This window comes from Triplophysa rosa, linkage group LG5, assembly GCF_024868665.1.
Source record: "Triplophysa rosa linkage group LG5, Trosa_1v2, whole genome shotgun sequence".
NCBI lineage: Eukaryota > Metazoa > Chordata > Actinopteri > Cypriniformes > Nemacheilidae > Triplophysa > Triplophysa rosa.
This window is the reverse complement of record NC_079894.1, coordinates 15,846,794-15,862,931: the sequence shown is the minus strand read 5'-3', so window position 1 is coordinate 15,862,931 and position 16,138 is coordinate 15,846,794. Positions and strand designations below refer to the sequence as shown.

The window sequence follows — 16,138 nt, the reverse complement described above, 5'->3', positions numbered from 1 at the left end:
ATTCCAATTCTTTTTAACTATTTCTTTGTCATTGGTAGTTTTTACACAGTGTCACTTTCATAACAATTAAACAAAATTAGCCATAATTGAAAAATAAAAAACACCTTTAACACAAAGCAAACGGTTTGCCATAAAACCTTTATTTCCAATAGAATTCAGTAACAATCTATCCACATAGTGGTTTTAGATGAAGTGGCCGTCTGTCTGCTCAACAGAGACTTGTTGTGTGAATGAGCTCTCAGAGAAAATCAGCAGACAATGAGACACTACAGTCCAGATGCTTCCACTGCAACTCGAGAGTCAGTATCAGCCTATACCCCTCACACATCAGCTTGGTCTGGTACAAAATTATATGATTTTAAGCTTTTGTGAAAAAACTTTCAGTTCATTTCTAGCCATGAATAATGCACGGCAAGGCAAAAAAGGCAACAATAGAACCAGGCTAAAAGCTTCTTTTCACCACAAATGAAGGTCAAAGGAGAAATGAATGAGTTTCGCACTGTTTGCGGTTAGCTGTGACCAAACAGCGACAGATTGTTTATAACTGTAGAGACATCATGATGCAGAGAGTCATTTGAGATCCAGCACCATGGCAGCTGGATTCTCCAGGTAAGAGCGCCATAGGTTGGAGAAGCGGCACATGGTGGCCCCGTCTATGACGCGATGATCAGCAGACCAGCTGACGTTCATGATGTACGCCTTCTCCACGTCATCACGGGAGGTAAACCTGGGCAGCACCTGGACAGAGGAGACGCTTTTTATAAACCATAGTTATACAGAAGTTTGAGTAAAGATACACTTTTTAGACATTAAACTTTGCGGCTCTATTCAATTGCAGGACATACAAACCATCCCACCAATAATTTACTGAACAGTTGAATGTACTAATATGCTTTAATTAGAGGGTGAAGACAACAAACTGCTCACCTGGATCTTTCCCAAAGCACCGATGGCCACCTCCGGGGGCAGAATCACTGGCTTGGCATATGTCCCTCCAATCTAAAAAAAACCCAAACTCTTATTGTACAGAACTCATTATTTTATGATGACAGATTCAATCAGCACTACAGATGAACACTGGGCAAATGATGATGATCCTCAAATTTTGGTGAAGAAATCACCCGATAGGTTTGACCCTCAGAAGGTCGGCGAGCCTCACCGAGCCAATGTTGGAGAGGGTGAAGGTTCCTCCAGTGAGGTCAGCGGTGCCCAGCTGTCCAGCAGAACCCAGAGCCTGCAGACGGTTGAGCTCCACGGCAATGTCAAAAACACTGAGGCTCTGAACGCTCTTCACGTTGGGCACCAGGAGGCCCTGAGGAGTGTCCATTGCCAAGCCGATGTTATGAGATGCCTGAGAGGAATGACACGACATCCATAAACAATTCAAACACTATACTATTCAAACAAATACTTCATATTTTGAAGAACATGAGCCTCAATTGAAGAGTTAGGACAGGTTTTGATTTTGTCTTGCCTTGTGTGTGATGTTCTGGCAGCCTTCATCCACAGAGGCATTGAGAACAGGAAACTGCAGGAGGCCAAGTGATGCACCCTGAGCAAAACACAGTATAAGCCAGTTTAAAAAAAATCTGATCTCAAACCGCCAAGTGAGATACGTCTTTAATTCTCCATGCTTAAATTTGCCGACTGTCCACGAGTGTACAAATTCTGAATAACGAAAGGTGAACCAGCACCTTTATGAAGAAAGGCATGTAGCTGAGTTTGATTCCCCGAGACTCCGCAAGACCCTTCAGCTCCGAGCGCAACCGCACTAGCTCCGTCAGATCCACCTCATCACAGTAACCGAAGTGAGGAATCTTCAGAGCGGCACTCATCGTCTTCACCATGACCTTCTGGAAACCTGCATTTATAGAAGAGATCTTTATATATAAAGCTTTTTGATCAATTGAAAACATGCTGAAACTGAGAAGTTCACCATTTAGTGGTTCTGTCCTGTCTTTGCCGGTGAAGATGGGTCGAGGGATCGCCGGAGGAGCCATGACAGGTTTCTTCTCTTTGGATGGTGTATCTGTAGTGCTCACTGCAGGTGCTGGAGTTTTTTGGACCTCATAAGGGAGGATGGCACCTGTTTGCTTGGCTATGAAATTGAGAATGTCCTCCTTCAGAATACGACTATCCTTTCCTGTTCCAACTATTTCACTAAGTTTAATCTATAAAAGCACAGAAGCAGAGATTGACATGAAATATGGGTGAATACGTTTATTTTATTCTTTTGAACTAATGCACATTTGTTCCAATAAATTTACATTGTTCTCAATGGCCAGGCGGCGCACTGCTGGCGTTGCCTGGGTTTTTTGGCCCTTGATCTCCTGGAGTGGTTGTTCATGGGAGACGGCTGGAGTCTCAACCACATCCTCTTCTGGAGCGCCCTCTGCAGGTCAACAAAAGACAAAACATTATCAAAGAAAAAAAAAGTAAACAGAATATTGGAAGGACATTTCAAAGCTGTTTGCATAGTAGGATTACAAAACACAGCAATGACTGACCGAGCTCTCTGTCTGTTTCAATGTCCACGAGAGGAGAGCCGACATGAGCGATGGATTCAATGTCATAATACAGCTTCCGAATGACTCCGTCATAGCGGCTAGTGATGGTAACCGAGGCTTTGTCACTTTGGACCTCGCAAATGCTGTCGAACTGGGACACCCTGTCGCCTTCCTTCACATACCTGCATATACGAATAACAGTGAAAAAAAGATGAACAATAAAAAAAACTGATGCACGGTTTTGTTCGGCAAAAATGTTGATATAATAGTGTATTTTAAAAGCTTTTTTTATGTTAATGTGTTTTCCATCGCAGACTAAAGGCAAGGTCTCCAAAAGGATATATTACAATGTATAAGATATATTGCAAGAGGAGAAACAAACACACCACTCTTTGACTGTCACCTCCATGATGCCCTCTCCTATATCGGACAGTTTGAACTGCAGCACCTGTCCAGAGGCCACTGAAAGAACAAACGTGTATTTAACAGCAATGAAATAAACACAAAGGGCCATATTCATGAAACACAAATATAATTCATCACCATGCAAATAAAAAAGACCAATACATGAAACCATTCTTGTGCTAATAGTGAAAATGGTATTCAGGTCAAAGGGACAGTTCATTGAAGTACAATGAACACATAAACCTGTTCTATTTGTGTTTTAACAGTCAACCACACAGCTGATATGCCACAAGAACCAGAAGACAAATCCGTACATAGAAAATGTGCAGTTCACAACTTGAGTTGGAACATACCTTGGCTGGATCTGAAGCCTCTCCATTGAACTGATGTGAGGGGTGTGGAGAAATCAAACACATGGGCTGGTTCCGTCCACTGGTGCCTGTGACACCGCTGGGATACGACCTGGGGCTTTGAGTGAAACAGATATTAATACGATTAAGACATGTCAACTTCATCTTGCGTGCTAAACTGCTATAATCTGTTCATATGCTGGTGCAGGAAAATGTGAATTAAATGAGCGAATAACCAAAAGATTAGACAAGAACACTTTAATGCATTTCATCAACAAGCCTGCAACTAAACAAATTAATGCAAAAATATAAGAGATTACTCTGCCACGATATGCATTATATCTGAATAATTGGCTGAATTGAATAATGTTTGTAAATTTACCAGAAGTCTCAGTATTCGCAGAGAACTCCGCACTGGTCTCACCGCCGCCATTTTTGCCCAAGACCCTCATCATCAAGATGTTCAACGCGACGAGATGTTTCGCTCCACATGCGAACCATCAACAAGTTCACTTATGGGAAGACAGGTCATTCTTTATAATACACATAATAATACGCATAATTTGTCATAAAAACCCAACTACTTTAAGCTGCTAGAAAGCGTGTGAGTTTTAAATCGAGAAAACAAACAAACTCGACTTCCTGTAAGTGCGCACCGAAAGTGGAGCGAGTTGATTACCTCGTATTCTTGAATTTTCTTGTTTCTTTACGGTCTTCTGACGTCACGCTCTCGCCTCTTATGACCAGCCAATGAACCAGGGTCTCTTCTTACAGACTTGGCATACTATATTTTTTAGTAAATAGATAAATAGTAATTGCTAAAATAAACATAAATAAACAAAAAAAAGTAAATAATATGAAGAAAGAACATGTAAGTCATTTCAGACAATTTTATGTACTGTTTAAAGTTCTTGAGTTAACATTTGTTGTAGTTTTGATTACTATGACCACTTTTTTATTATGCTTCAGAAACACAAATACAATAAGGCATTTCAAACTTAAATAAGAAGTTCTAAGGAAAACAGAGTGCATACAAAAAATATTAAATGAAGAACAATACAAACAAAAGTACAGAGTGAAATACAAAGCGAAAATAAAAAAAATAAATCAAAGATAAGAAAACACCAATTAACCTACTAAACATCAGGGTCTTCTAATAGCTCAAATTCTTCAACCAATTTAAATAATCTTCTTCCAACTTTCGAGATTTACATGATTTACAGTAATTCCAAAATTCTTTTTGAAAAATCCAAAACAATGGTTTTGTTTTAAAGCACATACACTTATGAATATAGAATTTCTCCAAAATAAAGATAATATTTAACAAAAATCCAAAGTGTAACTCTTTCATAATAATTCCAAAAAGTATATAATTTTTAGAAATAGCCAACAGATCAATTGAATTTTTTAGCCACTCATACAAATCAGACCAAAAAGCTCTACTGTATTGACAATCAAAAAATATGTGCTGTTGTTTCAATTTCTGAATCACAAAAAGTACAACTATTATGATCAATATTAAACATATATCTAAGAAATTCGAAGGAAGGATAAATATCATTTAAAACTTTATAGTGTACTTCCTTGGCTTTGGGAGGTATAGGAAAGGAAAGATACAAAAAAAGCTTAATAACATTATTTCGATTACACTGAGTTGGAAATTTATCATGGGTTAGTAAAGTTCGTATTAGTTTGTTTGGAAAACTATTCCTAATAAAATCCTTCCCATTTAATGAATAGCTAAGGATACACTGGGCAACGTATTTTTAACCAACATAACAAAAGCCTTAGGAATACTATTTAACACTTTATGATATTTCTTATAATAACATTGCAAATCATATTTTTCACAAAACATCTTGTGATTCAAAAAGTGACCATTCTCATATAGGAGATGAACAACAGACCAGATACTTCTTTCCCACCAATCTTTTAAGAAGAGTGACTTAAAATACTAAAATATACTGATTAGTACAAATTGGAGAATTATGAAGGATAAAATTGTGTTTATAAATCTGTTTACTATGACCATATTTAAAAGCATGTAGCAGCCAATAACCATCATTTTTTATAACTTGAATGTAAAATTCAACAGCAATAGTTAAACAACAACTACAACAATTCAAGCTGTTTTGTGTACAAAGGATCAGTTGGTCTATAGTTTTACTACAGCGCTGTTGGTAATGTGACCCAGTCCTTTGGATGTCTAGTCACCTACTTTGCAAAGTTCAGTAGTCATTCACATGGGGAGATTACCATGGGCGGCCTTGAGCCTGCTCTTTCCACCACCCTGTTAAACTACTGCTTAATTGTCAGATTAACATGAATGGGTTAAGATGAGGTGATCTATGTAGGTGATGTGAATCAAGGGATATATTTAATATTTGTGCTCTGAAGTAGGATGCCAAATCAGGTTTTGCATCAAATCGAATAATGTCAGCAGGTTTGTGTAAGGATTAGATCTCTTTGTGTGTTTGTGTGTGTGTGTGTGTACTGTCATCACTGTGTGGGGACCTTGTGCAGACATTTTTCAGGTCCCCATGAGGAAAAACATCTTATAAGTCAACAGAATGATATTTATTGAAAATGTAAGAATGCAGAAAGGTTTGTGTGATTTATTAGGTTTAGGTGTTGGGGTAGGGTTAGGGGATAGAATATAAGCATGATATAAAATCAATGGAAGTCTATGGAATGTCCCCATAAAACATGGAAACCTGTGTGTGTGTGTGTGTGTGTGTGTGTGTGTGTGTACGCGAGTGTGTGTGTTAAATTATTGCGCAGTAATCCAAAAAGAAGGATTCCTGATTTTTAATTACACACAATTAAAGGGAGAGTTCACACCCCCCAAAAAAACATTCTGCCTCATTTATTCACCCTCGTGTCAATCAAAACCTCTAAATGACAATTTCTTCTGTGGAACAGAATTTTGAGAAATGTGTCAGTGGTTTTGTGTTCATAATGGAAAACAATTGGGCCAATGTTGTTTGGTTACCAACGTCTCTCATATCTTATTTGTTTGTTAGAGGAAAGTCATACAGGGTTGGAAAGACATGAATGTTCATTTTTGGGTGAACTATCCCTTTAAAAATGCTTATTCAGCCTTAAAAGGAATTCTATTTAAATGTAATCTTTTGCATCACATCACATTATTTAAATAATCAGATATGATACACACACTGCAAAGATAAAAACAACAAAGGATTTGGAGCTCTAAAAAGCCACAACAGAAGGCACAACACATCTCCTGACCTTCCGATGTTTATCAGGGTTATCTGCTCTGTTCCAAAGTGTAATTTACTCACAGTAGTGTCATAGTTTATTCATTTTTTTAGACAATATCCATTTACTCCTTTTTTACACATCAACCAAATCCATAATAAAATCTTTATTTTAAAATGTCAAGATCAGAGAGGTCAGTGTAAACGGAGCAAAACGTACAAGCACACCATTTACACATGTTCATTTATAGTCAGCAATGTACTTTATACATTAAACAATAAACATCAAAACAACACTAAAAGCAATAACATACTATATTATAAACATTATAAATTAAATTTAAAGATACAAGTTAAAAGCTTCCATTGTTTCTCAAATATCTACATACAGTGTTGATAACCTCTCCTGTAATACTGTTAGTTGTTATTAGACACCCTGTTCCATTTGCACTATGACCTCTACACCACGTCATCATCTCAGGTGTTGCCTCAGAACAGCCTCATAGTCACTGAGCCTTGAATAAGAGAAAGGGCCTCCACACAATGCCAGAACGGTGAAATTCCCAGGTCACTTCATTGTGACGGAGTCTCGTAGAGACAATAAGAATGTGTCACTGAGGTCATATTGCAAACCCAATCAGAGCAAGAAGTGAGGAGTGACATTCCCACCTTTATAGGAACTGAGAGTAACAGAAAACCTCCAGGAGTACCAAAGCCTTTTTTTTTTAGTTGAACCGAAACCTGAGTCTGTCACTTGAGCAGCTCGTACCTTTGTGTCGTGGCACATTGGCAGGTGGAGCTGTATAGCCGTTTCTTTGCCTCGACTTCTTTGAAAAATGCAGATTATTTCTTCCGTCCTGTGACTCAAGAAAACTTCTGAATCTGATTCTTCTCTGGTTTCATTTCGATGGGGGACGACATAAGGACGTTTTTCATTTACATAAACTCTTCATCAACAGTATCATCTTCCTCTCTTGAAGGAACTCAATGAAGGCATGTCCCATGTGTCGGCCTGGGGGGGACACTGGCGCATCAAGCGTAGACGTCCAGCCATGGTGCCACCGACGGCCTGGATAACACACATCACAGGTAAAACTAGTATCTGTCTGTCTGTCTGTCTGTTTGTCAATCACGATCTGCCATATGGCTTTGTGGGATAACATTTCTTTTTCTATATTTTTAAAACAAAGTATATTATAACTATGAATTAACTGAATGCATGTTGTTGGTATTTGTGGTTAAGCATGAGCTGACCCAGGCCTGATCATATTAAAGAGATTTAAAGCATGTCAGCTGCAGGTGAAGCAGCTGATGGTGAGAGGCCAGACGACACTGTGCTTTAGTGCTGTTTTTTATCACAGCAAAATTTGACAGCAAAATAATTATGTTAAAGTTTTATGCAATAGGCTACTTTACGACGAGTTATAAACCACATAGAGAAAGATAGAGATAGAAACGTGCAACGACTCATGATATTACTTAAGGCTAAAATACACCGCTCAGATTTTCAGTCTGGACTTGTTGCGGAAAGTCTGTGCCAGTCTGCAGATTTGATCAGTCAGTGTGTTTCTATCTGAAACTTTCAAAAAGTATGCAAGTGTATGATGTCTAGTTTTAAAAACATCTGTTCAGATTTGAAAAGTCTTGTAGTGTATTCCAGCCATCATCACACGACAGCGTGCACCTCAGTGCTGCTAAAGAGAACAAAATCAATCGCTCATCTAAAAACCTCATTCTAGTGTTTACAGTAGGCGCTACCCCTCGGGCACCGATTGGTCGAAATAAGCCCCTCCCTAGCAACGCGCATTTGTGTGAAGGTGTGGCACGTGGTTACTAGGCAATGTTCCTTTAACATGTATTATAAAGTTTGCAAGGATTGAAGAACGCGTGAGGAAATTCAAGCGTGATTTAGTTCAGAAAATCGAGAAACAGCATTAAAGTTTACGAGACATATCATGTTTTATGTCACTTTCCGTTCGGAAGAGATTTAGAGGATTTGCTTTCTTTATAGAGGAGCTTACGGGATTCAGAAGTGGGTTATAACAAGATTTGATTTCACTGTACCTCTTTATCAGATACACCTTTACATGCGGATTCACTATTGGAATGTTTATTTTTTAATTTCCCGGATGTTTGAAACATCGAAGTTTTGTGAGTATATACAATGGGAGATTGCAATGAACTGCTCGGGGCTTCAGAGTTGATCAAAGGTAAGTATTACTTTCTAGCAGGTCAGATGTAAATGTACTTGATGTACATTCTAAACATTGCTTGACTAGTTCATGGACAATTATTGTTGAATTATATAGGCTATAGTAAACTGTACATTAACTACTGCTATGTTATGATGATGTTTGTTATATTATCTTATATATTCCAGAACGTATCTACCATATCTTATTAAGTCCAGACGTAAAAAGGATTTTGGTTTGATAATGCTATTTTGCTTTATTGTTTTCTAATTTTTTTCACAGATCGTCTATATTTCGCTACACTCAGAAGCAAACCCAAGAGCACAGCAAACACACATTTCTTCTGTACAGATGATGAATTTATTTATGAAAAGTAAGTGAGTCATCTGGATTTAGGCCCTTAAATTAATTTAAAATGAGTTACAAATGTAACTAGGATTAACAAAGAAAGTCAAATGTGAATGATCTTGATCATTGTTTTACAAGCAATAACTTCATGGTGGATTTCTGTCCACAGCTTTTATGCAGATTTTGGACCCCTTAATCTAGCAATGCTGTACAGATATTGCTGCAAACTGAACAAAAAACTAAAGGTAAAATCAATCTCTTTAAAACGTCTAAAAACATAAGCCTGAAACTACCGGATTTGCATTTTTTTCCAGATAAATAGAAACACGTCTCACTTGGAAAAATCATGTGGTCAGTCCCCTACATTAAGTCTGGCCACAAAAATAAATAGCAAAAAAAAATCATTTTAATAGTTCAGCATGTGAAGCCTTATATGTTTTCAAGTCACCACTTCTGGGAGTCATCAGTCATATCTGTTTAATGGTTAAGATCTTTACTTTGTTCAAATTCTTCGAATGTGTTGTGATGGGCTACATGCAGTTTCTATTATGACCAGTAGAGAGCGCTGTAGGGCTATTCCACAGACCTCTGTGTAACAGAAGTTTCTGGCATGAATGAAAGAAACATGGCGGCTTTAATGGCATTATCCTGAAATGACTTGCTATGTTTGGAGCTGACAGATACAGGATACTGTGCTGGGTTATGTATTGGTTAAGACTGTGTTTGTGTATCCTGATAATCTACAATGACCCCAAAAATTAAGACTAAGCAACATTTAAATGTATGAATTTCTTTGCATTTGACAACAAAATATCCAATAACCAAGTGTCCATAATAACTAACCACAATAACCAACTGTCGTTTCTGTTGAATAACTTCAATATTTTTACTTAGTTATTGTTGAAGTTACATGTAACTTTCAAGTCAACTTTCTAGGAAATGATGCAGTACTATCCTCCACAAAAAGCAATTTGTAAAATTTAAGCAAAACAACTTAAAGAAGAAAACGAGTATTCACGTTCACAATGTTTGTTAAATTAATGTGTTTATGTGTTGTTTATGTTTGCAGTCTTTTACTCTATCCAGAAAGCGTATCATCCACTACACCAGTTATGATCAACGAAAAAGAGCCAATGCTGCTGTTCTTATTGGTGCTTATGCAGTGAGTCCATACGTTTTCTGTCTTTCACTGACCTTAGATGTTGACATCTCAAGAATATTCTGTACACTTTCATTACATAGAAAAATGGCCAGGATGTTCTTAAAACTATTTTTACGGCAAAACGCAACTCAAACAACCTGGTGAGTCAGTTATGACTGAATTTTCAACATTTTTTTAAAATGGGCAAGGTCAAGGTCACAGGGCACAAGGGTTCAACAGTGGAAAAGAGAAAGGAATCTTTACATCCAGTTGACCCTGTGTTTTCAGAATCTGTCTTCGAAGAAATTTCTAATCATGTCTTGCTCCTGCTTTTCTCTAGGTAATCTACTTAAAGAGAACTCCAGAGGAGGTGTATCGGGCTCTGATCTCTGGAACCAATGTGTCATACCTGCCTTTCAGGTGAGAAGCTACATGCACTTCTGAAAGTGTCCATACCACATTCTACTGTAATACTAATCAGATCTCGTTACATTAGTCAGTTATTATGTGGATCATTTTGAGGCCGTTCTGCACAGTGATTTTCTTTAAAGATTTTTAGCCATTTTCCCCTTTTCAAAATTCTCAAATTTGTATTAAATTCATTCTTTTTTTTACGTTATATCCATGCAGAGATGCTGCTTTTGGCAACTGCACATATAATTTATCCATTTTAGACTGTTTACAAGGAATCCGCAAGGTAAGTGTATTTAAACAGTCAGTTTGTCATGACTTTTCATCACCATCCTTTCCATGTAACTCTTGATATTTCAGAATAGAAACTGTATGGCTATTGAGGTTAGTAAGTAGTAAGGTTGTGCAGGCTCTTTGGCTCAAGGCTGGATTGCGTATATGTGAAATGCACTTAATCCCCAGTTCATAATCTCTTAGTCCAATTACTGTATCTATCTTTTCAGTGGTGACACGAGAGAAAGAATTGGCACAGTTTGTATCAGAAAAAGCACATGGACATTCCACACATTGTAATAATGAACAGGAAGCAGGATAATATAAGACACTAAGAGGGTGGAGAGGTTTAGAAAATTCTCTGGCAATCACGCATGAAATTTGGGTGGCTTTGCCTGTGATTTGTCGTACTATACAGAGATTACTGTAAATAATGAACTATAAGTAAACAATGCATAGTTCTGTTTGTTTGAGTAACCTAACATAGCAGGACTGCCTCAACCAATGACATGAGATTTAGGGCAGGACTATACGTTGTATCCAGCTAATGGCAGAGGGGGATGTACAGAAATGATACACTTCAGCTTTAAATAATATTTAAATGCATGTCGCTTCCCTTTAGGCCCTACAGCACGGCTTCTTTGACTTTGAGAATTTTGATGTTGAAGAATATGAACATTATGAGGTATTGATCCCCTTTCTTAACCTTGATCAATTGCAGCCTTTACAGTCAACATTGCATATATCTACATTATTAAATGTTGTTTTTTCCTCTCCTTTTTTAAGCGTGTGGAAAACGGTGACTTTAACTGGATTGTGCCAGGAAAACTGTTGGCCTTCAGTGGACCTCATCCCAAGAGTAAAATTGAAAATGGTGAACTGCTACTGTATATTTAAACTAAACCATTGCCACTCATTTCCAACTCTCATTTCCCTCTGTGTCTGTTTTTCTTTTTACTTATCTATCTATTCTTCTGTAATGCCTTTTTAGATTTCTTTACTGTGAGATTTTTCTAAAGAAGGGGAACCAGATTTTCAGTTGTTGTCCAAATGAAAGAAAAGGCAACTTCAAAGAGAAACTGGATTATTCATGAACATTTTAAATGTGCAAAATATAGTTTCGTTGTCAGCTTGAGAAGGAGGGCTTGCCTCATATTCCTAAACATATTAGGGAGGATCTTCCGATCACTGTTGCCTTTGGCATGCTTTCTAGGGGTTGTAAGGCACTTTTTTCTTCATGCTTTTGTTACGTTATTTATTTTTCTCTTCTTTTTACTGGAGCATTGCATATTGTAAAAGGTTCTATATAAATAAATTGAACTCAATTATGAGGAAACAACAGTGATGATAAAAGTAGATTAGAAGTGTTATGATAATGATGCTTTGGCTCTGTTAGGTTACCCTTTGCACGGTCCTGAAGCATACTTCCCCTACTTCCGCCAACACAATGTAATGGATGTTGTGCGCTTGAACAAGAAAATCTATGAAGGTCGCCGCTTCACAGATGCTGGGTTTGAGCATCACGACCTGTTCTTTGTAGACGGCACCACACCTAGTGATCTGATCACAAGACGCTTTCTGCACATCTGTGAGAGTGCAAAGGGTGCTGTGGCTGTCCACTGCAAGGGTAAGTTGCGTAACAACAATGTATAGTAAAGCTGCATCACATGTGTCAAAATTCTCATTCTCACACTTTCTTCGCAGCGGGGCTTGGTAGGACGGGCACTTTGATAGGCTGCTACCTGATGAAGCATTATCGTTTCACAGCACCTGAGGCAATCGCCTGGATACGCATCTGCAGGCCCGGCTCCATCATTGGACCGCAGCAGCACTTTCTCGAACAGTAAGTAGAGGTTAAGACTGACAGACTGATCTTGAAACATGAGGCAATAAAAGAAAATTCCTCAGAAATTCCATAAAGAAGCTTTCATCTGTATCTGTCTCTCTCTAGGAAACAACACAGTATGTGGGTACAAGGCGACCTTTATCGTTCACAGCAAAAACAACAGCAGCTGAGACAAAGTCGGCAACAAGAGAGAAACATGTCCTGTCTCATCTCCAGCATGGATGACATTTCCATCGACAGTGCCAGTCTTAAGACACAGAGTGTGGATGAGGTGAGACATCTGAGATGTCACCCTGATGTCCATCAATAACTTATATTTGAGTTCACTGTACAATAAAGCATTATTGGCTTTAACAGCATCTTGGCTTTATTGGTAATAATAAAAATAAAATGACATTCTATTTTTGAAGATAACCTACTTATTATCATATACAAATAATGTAAATCATTTACAGTAACATAACATCTCCTCTGATGCAACATTGCATTATTTCGCGTTGCAAAGAGGTTTTATTGTCTGATCTCTAAACACCCACACTTTGCATATCGTCAACGATAACTATAGCTCAAGTCATCTTACAAAGCCAACTCTTTTTAAAAATGTATGACTTCCTGTCACTTTGTCGCCACAAATTGCTGTCAATATAAACATGCCTTCAGACTGTCATTGACACTGTGTTTTGTTATTCTATAGAATGAGTTCAGAGAAGAGGACATGATACAGACTCAAGGGGACAAACTACTAGCATTAAAGGGCCAACGCCATCCCAGACCTTCCATCACAGCCAATAGGTACCCATGAAATTATACAAAGGATGCAAGTATTCGCATATACAAATTCATTTGTGTTATTTTTTTACCAGATCTAGCAATTAAATGTAAATATTTGTCAATATACTAAAAGAGCCTCACATGCTGTTTTGTCATCTTTGCCAGCAACTTGTTGCGATGTTCCTAGAAAATGATAACAGAGAAAATAAGTTAAATATAATTCTTTACAAAACTTAATTTTCAGATGGATGTATAAGACAAGAATGGATTTGAAATCATTACAATATAATAAAATATAAGCATTTTTACTACGGTTTTATTTTTAACCAGTGGGTAGGACTGTCACCAAATTGATGTGGCAGTGACATTAATACAAAAATATTATTCACTTCCTGTTTGGGAAATTATTTCAAATATCTTTGATAGTTCATCCAAAAGTAAGAATTCTGTCATCATTTGCTCACTTTCGAGTTTTATATTTATATTTTGTATTATATCTGTATAAATTTCTTTGTTTTGATGAAAACGCTTGTAACCAAACAGTTCTTGGACTCCATTGACCATAGTAGGAAAAATTACTTTATAATTTCTTTGTTCTGTTGAACACAAAAGAAGATATTTTGAAGAATGCAGGACATCGAACAGTTCTGGGGCACTTTTGACTACCATTGTCATTTTTCCTACTATGATAATCAATAGCGGCCAAGAACTGTTTGTACATATAAAATTTGCAACAAGGAAGAAGTTTCCTTCCTTATGTGTCCACATGAATGAATTAGGAACTCTAGAAATAAACTATGCTGATTTGTCATTTCTGGTAGTGTGATAAATCCAGCTCAGAGCACCATTTCACCTCCCAAATCTTCCAATGCTCCTCTATTCCACTCCTCCTCGCCTGCACGGAGACTAGCACGCAGCCCTTCCTCATCTGCTGGTAACCTTAAAAGGTGGGTTGATGTGACATTGATGTGACTGCATAGCATGTGTGATTTAGACCAGATCTAATTTACATACCCAAACCTCTTTTACTTCCCCGTTTATGCACCCCGCACAGCTTCACTCCACGATTAGCTCACTCACTCGGCAACCTGTATGATGAAAGCAACTTCCTCGAAGATGCCAACAGCACACCCCAATCCTCCTTCACTCCCTCCCCATCTCCTGGCCTAACCCCATGCCCCCCAGCTCCTCCATCAGGATTCAGCTTTGGCTACCCTGCTTCTGACCCTCGACTGCCTCCCTCCCACCTAAACTACAGTCAAGAGGTTGACACGAACGTCAACACCCTCCCTGGAGCTAACAGCATTAGTGCTAGCCATACAGTCAGGCCTGTAAACAGAACTGGCTACAGTCTGTTCTCCAGGAACCGTCCGAGCCCTCGTAGAGGTCCAGTACGTGCTGGACTCAGTGGGTTTCCAGCACGCTACCTCAGCAGATCCATTCCAGTGAGTGACAACCGTCTGGCAACCTCTGGGGTTACACCCCTGATTTCACTCGCTACTTCAACTTATTTTCCTCAACTGATTTCCTGAATTCTTTTTTTTTTAATAATTTTTCTCTCTGCCCTGACTTCATGCTGTGTCCATCAACTGTAAATTTTGTATTTTGATATTAATTTTAAATGTGTAGTTCACCCAATGAAAATTGAATGTCTCCATTTACTCAGCATTTGAGTTTTTAGTCATAATTTCTCCTCTTTTATTGTTCTATTTTCACTTAAATTGCTATATTTAATTGTTCCATCTTATATATAATCATCACTACATTCATCTTATATAGACCACTTCACAAGATGTATACACTAGTCCAGAAGCACTTCCGGTTTCTTTTTTCAAAATTGTATTATTATTATTTAAATCTTACATATATAGTTAAAACATATTTGTTTCGATTTGGTTATAAATGTTCTGTTGATTGTGTTTTGTTCAAACGTTTGTGTACTGTTTAAAAACGGAAACAGGGGGTTCTTATGGAGCGGCGTGGTTTACATCTTCTGAAGTGGTCTTTATAATCATCTTATATGTACTGTGTATATATATATATATATATTCATCTTATATTCTGTTCTTCATGTGAGGCATTAAGCAAATTATGACAGCATTTTAATTTCTGGGTGAATTCTAACTTTACTGTTAGAACTAATACAAATCTTTTACAAGAAAATTACATTAGTCGATTTTAATATTATAGTATTATCACTGCATGTAATTTCAGATCATTTTCGTAATGTCACTCTGTCTTTCTCTCCACAGTCCCTTCAGTCTGAATATGCTCAGTACTAAGGCAAAGGATATCCACTGATGGCCATCACAGCTGATCCGCCCTGGCATGGCTGATCTGACGGATGGATCTTTAATTTCTTCACAAAGCTGCTAAAATATTAAATATGTCAAACACTGGGCTTAAAGTGTTCATTATGGTTTTATAAATTGTTTCAATAGGAAATAAAAATATGGTTTCAATTTATAAAATAACATTTCACTATGTATGTAATAGCATAAAAACACAAATGTATTTACTGTATAAAACTCTATTTTGTGTACAAAATATGAAGTGCATCTACCAGTATTAGTTAAACACAGTAACTACTATTTTATCAACAAACTGTGAAAATTCTGATAAACGTCACAGTTTAATTTAGCAGTCATGGGTGTGTTTTCGCTAGAGACATGTGTT

General features: G+C 37.5%; 2 protein-coding genes across 2 annotated transcripts; one reads left to right on the top strand and one right to left on the bottom strand.

Moving 5' to 3' along the window:
• Nucleotides 1-125: 125 nt before the first annotated feature.
• LOC130554602 (lipoamide acyltransferase component of branched-chain alpha-keto acid dehydrogenase complex, mitochondrial-like) lies at nt 126-3,766 on the bottom strand. Its single transcript, XM_057334366.1, has 11 exons — nt 3,645-3,766; nt 3,266-3,380; nt 2,894-2,969; nt 2,508-2,689; nt 2,268-2,392; nt 1,937-2,171; nt 1,695-1,861; nt 1,475-1,552; nt 1,160-1,351; nt 928-999; nt 126-738 (listed from the first exon to the last, which is right to left on the bottom strand). Exons 1-11 carry the CDS (start codon nt 3,693-3,695, stop codon nt 571-573), a joined length of 1,461 nt encoding a protein of 486 aa, XP_057190349.1. The 5' UTR covers nt 3,696-3,766; the 3' UTR covers nt 126-570.
• A 4,592-nt stretch (nt 3,767-8,358) lies between these two features.
• On the top strand, nt 8,359-15,824 carry cdc14aa (cell division cycle 14Aa). Its single transcript, XM_057334008.1, has 15 exons — nt 8,359-8,690; nt 8,955-9,045; nt 9,190-9,265; nt 10,090-10,182; nt 10,502-10,581; nt 10,792-10,858; nt 11,468-11,530; nt 11,632-11,719; nt 12,242-12,472; nt 12,550-12,688; nt 12,797-12,962; nt 13,386-13,483; nt 14,284-14,409; nt 14,517-14,907; nt 15,715-15,824. The coding sequence occupies exons 1-15, from the start codon at nt 8,645-8,647 to the stop codon at nt 15,742-15,744; spliced, it is 1,785 nt and encodes a 594-aa protein (XP_057189991.1). The 5' UTR covers nt 8,359-8,644; the 3' UTR covers nt 15,745-15,824.
• The last annotated feature ends 314 nt before the right edge of the window (nt 15,825-16,138 follow it).

Excerpts from the sequence above, each read along its gene's own strand:
- cdc14aa (XM_057334008.1), top strand. The coding sequence starts at position 8,645 with ATGGGAGATTGCAATGAACTGCTCGGGGCTTCAGAGTTGATCAAAG. Across the intron at positions 9,046-9,189 it reads GATGAATTTATTTATGAAAA|CTTTTATGCAGATTTTGGAC; the intron begins GTAAGTGAGTCA and ends TTCTGTCCACAG. Across the intron at positions 11,531-11,631 it reads AAGAATATGAACATTATGAG|CGTGTGGAAAACGGTGACTT; the intron begins GTATTGATCCCC and ends TCCTTTTTTAAG.
- LOC130554602 (XM_057334366.1), bottom strand. The coding sequence starts at position 3,695 with ATGGCGGCGGTGAGACCAGTGCGGAGTTCTCTGCGAATACTGAGACTT. Across the intron at positions 2,690-2,893 it reads GAGGTGACAGTCAAAGAGTG|GTATGTGAAGGAAGGCGACA; the intron begins GTGTGTTTGTTT and ends TCGTATATGCAG. Across the intron at positions 2,172-2,267 it reads GCCTGGCCATTGAGAACAAT|ATTAAACTTAGTGAAATAGT; the intron begins GTAAATTTATTG and ends GTGCTTTTATAG.